Source organism: Octodon degus, unplaced genomic scaffold (assembly GCF_000260255.1).
Source record: "Octodon degus isolate 3935 unplaced genomic scaffold, OctDeg1.0 scaffold00125, whole genome shotgun sequence".
Taxonomy (NCBI): Eukaryota; Metazoa; Chordata; class Mammalia; order Rodentia; family Octodontidae; genus Octodon; species Octodon degus.
The window spans coordinates 2,976,505-2,983,949 of NW_004524701.1; the positions used below are offsets into that span (position 1 = coordinate 2,976,505).

General features: G+C 36.7%; 1 protein-coding gene across 10 annotated transcripts in view; it reads left to right on the forward strand.

The window, feature by feature from the left end:
* Positions 1-3,659, forward strand: part of Pdlim5 (PDZ and LIM domain 5) — a 230,076-nt gene extending 226,417 nt beyond the window's left edge. For all 10 annotated transcript variants that reach the window (XM_023700583.1, XM_023700585.1, XM_004640625.2 and 7 more), the window contains one exon: positions 558-3,659. In XM_023700583.1, coding sequence (XP_023556351.1) covers positions 558-647 — 90 coding nt within the window. In that variant the 3' untranslated portion in view covers positions 648-3,659. The remainder of the gene's footprint in view (positions 1-557) is intronic.
* The last annotated feature ends 3,786 nt before the right edge of the window (positions 3,660-7,445 follow it).

Below are 7,445 nucleotides of genomic sequence, written 5' to 3' on the forward strand. Positions count from 1 at the left end.
AAGCACAGCTAGCTGACAGCCTAATACCCTAGCACCCTGGCATTGACCAGGTTTTTCACTATACGAAACAAGTGAAGTAAAGAAATTCATTAATATTTTTCATGAATTAATGATTTCATTAAAGAAGTGAATTAAATCTCTGGTAGTCTATGCACTTACATTTGGCAGTAGGCTAAAATGGGGCTAGGAATGTTTGTCAAGGCAATTGAGTTGTTTTCCTTTTGAATGTTTTAATTCTCTCCAATAGGAAACAGATTTAAGGCATTAGTTAGAATTCATGGAGAGAAAGTACATTTAATGTGAACACTCTGTATTAATTTTTCACTGGACTCCCTCCAAATAAAGAAGAGTAGTAATTGTGATTTAAGTAAATTAAAATATATTCCAGGAAAAAGTCGTTCTTCATTGCTTTTCAAAAATTACACAAAATGTCAAGGTAGAAGAAACCATCCAGAGCTCTTTGTCATAGTATCCACTAAGGGGGAAAAATCACCTCCTTCTTTCCTAGCATGCATGATTCAAATAATAATATTCTCTTAAATAACTTTCTTTTTCAGGTATGTTGTGAAAGTTTGGAAGGACAGACCTTTTTCTCCAAGAAGGACAAGCCACTTTGCAAGAAGCATGCTCATTCTGTGAATTTTTGAAAGTCAACAGATAGAGAAGAAATTGGAAGAAAAAAAGGAAATTTTAAATTACCAATCAATTTTTAGATATAGTATTTCAAGAAGTTTTGAAAAGTAATAGTAGCCCTGAAGGGATAAATTCCAACATTAAGAATCAAGTTTATGATGAAATATTTGGCTTCAGAGAGAAAAGGGACAGTTTGGCATTTATTACTTTGTCCTGTATTTTCTGCCCATAAAATAACTTTTATAAAAATCAATTTCCTGGTTGATTATTAAATTCATGTTAGCATGTATTAGTAAAGAATTAAATTTTAGAATACAAACCCCAACCTCTATATGCTGAAATAATTACACTTTCTTTCCTTGTTAGGTAGTTAAAAGTAAATCTGCAAAGGGCAATGAAAATGCCTTAAACGTTATTAGTAAGAATCATTGTAAAAAAAAAAAAAAAAAAAATGGTTACCTTTAAAAGAGCAAGTAGTTTAAACAAGATTTTATCAGTAGGAGGTGACAGTTTTTAAACAAATGGGTATATGTTTTTTCCTCCCCCTCCACATTACAGTTGATCATTGCAATAAGAAAGGCCAGGGAGGTTTTTGATCCTGCCTAGAGAAAGGCTATACTCTCCTATTGTGCCCTCTCGGTAGTTGCCAAATGGTTTGTAAATCCCAAAGGTTTGCCTTATATTAAGATGGGACTCCTCCAGTCATTGTGTAGTCTTTATCACCTTGTTAGTCAAATTGTTAGTCAAATTTCAGTTTTTCTTTCCCTCATACTAAACAGAACTAATGAAATTATTTGGGCTCTAATCAATCTTGTTTTCTCTCTTTAATAAATAAAAAAGGATATGGTTATACATTAAGGTAAATGAGAAGATAGCACTTTTGAAAATACAAATAAAAAATATATTTCCTTCTTTTCAGATAATTCAGATCAGTTTTAGAATTGTGCCATGGACCAAAGATTGGAGAATTATTATTTTGAAGAATTGTTTTTTCTTTATTCTACATTAGAATTGGGTTGGGATTATAATAAAATCTAGACTTTTTTTTTTTTAATGGTTCTCAGTAATAAGTGAACCACTTCCAAATGTGATCATGAAGTCTGGAAACCTTTTATTCATAGAGGTTTGGCTATAGGATGGAAATATGATTAATTACTCAGACTGGCCTATTTGTTTTCCTCTTCTGTGCAGAGAATTATGTAAATACCACATGGAGATAGAAACAGCTCTGCTAAAACTGTGGACTCTGTTGATATTTGCCCAGGGAGAGAACAGATTGCAGGCTGTATTGATACTTTCTCTTCCATTTCCAGAATGGAGGAAGTAGTCCTGATGGGTTGTAACCTGAACTTGTTTGGGGCCTGGCGCTTTAAGTCCAGATGAGTTCCCTAACCCTTCCCCGCCCTCCTCACCAAGAAAGTCACTTCCATTGTGTGCATGTTTGTTATAGAGGAGACTTAGGCTGCAGTATTTATTTAACCTCCCTGAGAACTTGCAAGGCATCATCCTGAGAGCTGTTAGCTCAGGGTCCAACAGGTTCCTTTTTACGCAGATAATAACTGGGGGTAAAGAATAGAAAGGGACCACGCAGAGTAGCAACGTGAATGCTTCTCCAGTAGCACCCTGACTGCCTCCCCGCCCTGCATTTTGTAGGGAGGCAGGCAGTTTCTTTTTTAAAAGTGCTGGAACTGAATTGTGCATTAAATCTCACTGCTGCCTAAACCACCTACAAATGACCTACTGACTAAGTGCATCGTTGTGTATTTAATGTCAGTCTTACTTTATACATTACAAAATGTTGGTGGTTTTGATATGATCGCAATTTTTGTTTAGTTTTGCCATGATAGTATTTGACAAGTTAATGGCATTTGATTTCCAAGAATTTTATTTGATCTGATTTCTGTAAAATTAACCTTTCTTTTAATGATATCATTTGTATTAGTCCTTTTATCCTACATGTTGTTCATGGAGCATTCCTCCACATTTTAATCCCTAAAGGGGTTGCTTACTAATTTATCACTTTCTTTGTGCTTTGTCCATCTCTTCTGTGGCAAGGCTTTAGATTTGTTCCTAAAGTAGTTAATTCTGTGAAACAAATGTTGACCAACTCCAGAAGAGTCTGTATTTTTTCAGTAGGGAATGCCATATTTAATTCACCAGCATTAATCTTTTAATAACTGACAGAGCACTTTATTCTTCTGATAGGTGCCCCAAGTATTTATTTTTCTGATTATAAGTATCCTGTCAGTAGCATTTTTATTATCCTTCACTGTAGAGCACTGCGTTTTAGTCTCTCTGGATGCATATTTTGGGACGCTGTATTTGCCAAAACAAAAATGAAAAGCATAGTATGTGACTCTTAAAATTGTCCCTATTCAAGTTTATCATTTTCAAAATTTTAGTGATAGCTTCAGGTGTGTATTATTTCTATAGTCTAGATTCACATATTGCCCACTCAAATAGCAAATTAAAAATTATCCCTTCTCATATTTATAGTAGCATATGTATTTTTGTGGGTTAAGGTTATATTTAGAGTTTAAAACTAAAACCTTATCATTTGGTCACATAAAAACATGGAAATAATAGTTAAAATGTATAAACTGTTAGTGTAGAATTATTTTTAAAATTATCCATAACAAAAATGTGCCATTTTTAAGGAGTACTATATTACTACTAACATTGTATAGGAAGTAATTCCTTTCTTTCCCCTGTTCAAGTATGAATCCAGCCCTTGAATTCTTGTGGCATTTGGCATTGTATATCAGAGAACATCCAGAAGGATTCAACACTGATCTAATGTGGCTTCAGTTCATCCTCCTTACCCCCAAGTGTTGGAGTTGGATTCTTAATGTATAATTTGCTTCATCTGTTAATCTGTCTTCTGTTTAAGTTTTAAGTTTGTATATGTCTGCTGCTTTGCTTTTGGGTACATTTTCTAATGAAAAATCACATGAGAAATATAATCAGTAGATGATACTTTAATGTGCACATACTCAGTAAATAAATGACTGCAGTGATGTAGATAAGCTCTCCTGCTTTTTCTTTTGGGGCAGGAAGTGGTTTCCATAGAACTGTCAGGGGAGAAATCCCTTTTTGGTGTTCACAGGAGAGGATAAGACGTAATAGATCCTTGCAGAATCCATTGGCCCATCAGAATCCCCAGAGGCAAAACATCTGAAAATGCTATTACATTGATTCTGCTTTTCTACATTGTTCAGCTCTGTGAATAGAACATACACAATATTTGTGAATTAGTAGATACAGTCCTACTTTTAAGAAATGATGGTTGCTAAAATTATTAGATAGCTTGTTGTATCAAACATGTCCCATAGATCATAATCAAACAACATAAATCATCATCTACATTTTCACATTTTGCATTAGCCAGGGTACATTACTTCATGTACAACTCATCCCGATCTCATTAGCTGACTGTTCAGAATTAAGTAGGCTTACTCTTGTTTGTTTATTGACTGGAGTAAGGTTTTTTTTCAGCTGTGTAAAGGTAAGAAGAATGTTTCTGTTGCAGGCTGTATATTGGGAATAAGAGAGAAATTCAAGTCTATTTGCTCACAGTATATTAAACTCCAGAAGCCAACCTTTTAAGGGCAGCAAGTCTGCATCTGACATTTTAATAGTTGCTGTTTGGTTTCTATCAGTCACGTCATTGCACATTAAAATGCACCGACAAAATAAGAGATCTGTCATTCCTTCGTTAAGAAACAGTAATCCGGCACAAGATTTATAGGCTTAAGTCTCAACTGTGTGTTCACAATAAATCCCCATTCAGTGCTCAAACCAGAGCAGGCCTCCCTGTCGCTCAGTTCTTTCTGTTCAAAATGTCCCCAATATAAGATTATCAAAGGTTTTCTTACAGAACGACATATAAAATCCTTTTGCCAGCAAAAGCTCAATTTAGGTTGAAGGTTTCCTTTCATGAGGACTCTCAGACAAGATCTTGATTGTATCAGAAACACACAGGTACTGATGTATTATTAGCAGGTCTGGTGTTAATTAGGGAGAATTACCAGAAATAGTTGGCCTCGTGGAAATTTATTACAAAATCACACTTGACTGATGGCCAAATAGGAGTTGCTGAGAGAGAGCAGCTCCCACTCATAAGCACTAATTAATAGGGTGTCAAAATTCCACAGGGAAGGGTTCATCCCAAGTGTGGGAGCCTCCTAGGGAAACTGGGGCCTGTACAGTATTTAACAAAGGAAGGGAGCTGGAGCCAGGCTACGTAACACGTCTCCGACTGACAGAGTTTTAAGCAACTCGAGTGAGAAAGTTTAACTCAGGAAGCACCAAGACCAGAAGTAGCCTGTATGTGTGTCAGTAAGAAGTGATGTAGATCGTTAACATAACCCGTGTCTGGTTCCCAAATTTCACTTTATGAAAAGAGCTTAGAACAAACCATCTGGTTTGTATGGTATGAGCTTTTCCTCCTGGCTGCATGGGATAGAAAGTGAGTAGGCAGCAAGACAGCCCGACCGATTCGCAAGAAAGGCATGCCCTCTACATCTTGAACATGGAGCTGGAGAAAAGCCAGGAGTTTGCTGATTGGCCCTTGTGCTGGAGCAATGGAGGGAATCCATGGGATGAAAGCTTGCCAAGAAAGCAATTTTTCTCTGTAACTGAGTGTAATCATACAAAAAAAAAAAAAGCTGGAGTCATTGTTTAGAACAATAAAATATCTCCATGTCAGAAAATCACTGACTTCAGGGAGAAAAATAAAACAATTTAGAATTCACAGTCTTTAATTTTTTAGTTTCTCAATTATGGCATGTAGTTCCCAAGAAAAACCAGTTCTATGCCAGGTGAATTGATTGACACTATCTCATGCTTCTGTGTTTCAAAGGACAGAGTTTCCATATTTCTGCCCAAGCTCTCCTAGCTGGATTTATAATTAGTTGTTATATTCTAAACTGTCACATTTGCTCCCTAGTACAAAGCTAGGTTCCCCCCCCCCACCTTTTTTCTTTTGTTTATAAAACTCAGAGCTGGTGCTATTCTAACTTAGAGATCCCATTGATTCTTTAATTCATTTTAATAGATGGCAATATCTCCAGGAGTACTTTTTTTTTTTTTTTTTTTTTTTGTACTGTCATTACTGTGCCCATGTGTCCTCCTGGTACTTGGAAAACAAGTGGAACTAATGTTGGTTTTTGCATAAGTAAAAGCCAGGTTCATTGTGACCCTGTGTTGCCATCTGACCCTGATGACTTGACCTCTGCTTCAGAACCCTGACAGGGTCAGGTGCCCTTGAATAAAGCAGAAGAATCCGTGTAGCTTGTCAAGTGTGAACTCTGAAATACAAGTTAAATTCTGACTTCACCACCTAAAACTTAGCATTCATTTAGTATACAAAATAGATTTTCTGGTACTATTATGAACATTGAGTAAAAATGAACGTAAGTAGTTTGAGTGGAGCTGAAGAGAAACCAGTATTGTACTTCTGCCCTGAAAAAAAGATAAATCCTGTGAATCTATTAGTTTTTGCCCAAATAGGTTGGTAATGCTGTTCAGCTAGTATTAACAGGTTATAATGGACAATGTAAATTCAAATAGAAAACGTTACTTTACCAGTCTGGGTCCAATCAGGAAGAAATCACACAGGGTTTTAGGAAAACCTCAGTATAAAGAATTCTTAACCTACCACCAGATAGTGTTAGTGATGAGAAAAAAACTCTAAAGGGTAAGCAAGGGCCAAGAAAAGACCCAAGAATGAGCCTTAGGGGAAAAAAAAAAAAAGCCCTCCCAGGTCTGGGTCAGGCTATGGAGTGGGCAGAGCTGCCTACTTACAGAGCTGCCCCTTACAGAGAAACAGCCCCCTGGATGGGTGGGCCCACAGAGGGTGCTGGATGCTGCTTGGCACAACCTGGGATACGTTGTCCATGACCCACAGCAAAGTGGTGGCCACGCCCAGGTGAGGAACACCAGGTCTGAGCTCATAGGTGGTCCTGGACACCAGAAGATGTCGCAGCATGTGGGTAGCCAATGAATACACCGAAAAGCAGAATGCATGAGGAACAAAAAAGCCGATTCTTTCTGCAGCGCTAGTGCTGTGATCCCAACCAAGGGAAAAAGCGTATAGTCTAGTCTGCCAGCAGAGTGGTAATGAAGAGGGAGGGGTGACTTGGAGCTAAAAGGCAATAAATTAGTTCTGGACACCCTTGGACACAATATAAAAACTTCAGGTTCTTGACTGGGTTGTAATCTCCATTATGCAGAACATTTCTTAGTCAATTAGCCAAACAAATGTTACATTTTTTACTGTCAAAAATCCTTTGATAATTAATATCCTTTAGTATATAATGTTAGGGAAATTGTGTGTGTTTTTTTTTTTTTTTTTTTTTTTTTGCAGAACTGGGGATTGAACTCAGGCCCTTGTGCTTGCCAGGCAAGCGCTGATTCTACTGAACCATCTCCCCGGCCCCGAAATTGTGTTTTTCAAGGTTTGTCCTTTAAATGTCCAGTACAACTGAACGAATAGTTCTGAATATTTAAGAGATTTAGTTGGACGCATACTAGGATATAAGTCAAGGAGCTTTTTAAAATGAGTTTATGTTATTGTGCTATAATGCATTTCCTAGATGAGGTGTGTTCAGGGTGGTATGGCTATAGATACGTGGAATGTAATGCTTTTCTTAGGGTTAAGTAAAGCATTCTTAATTGGAGGCTTACGTTAGGATTTTAGGTTATAGAAGTTATTGTATATAAACCTCAGTCTGTCAGGAAAATTTAAACATTTTTGTATTCAGTAATAGAAAACAAGCAGATAAATAATATCTCCTTTACAATAAAATCTG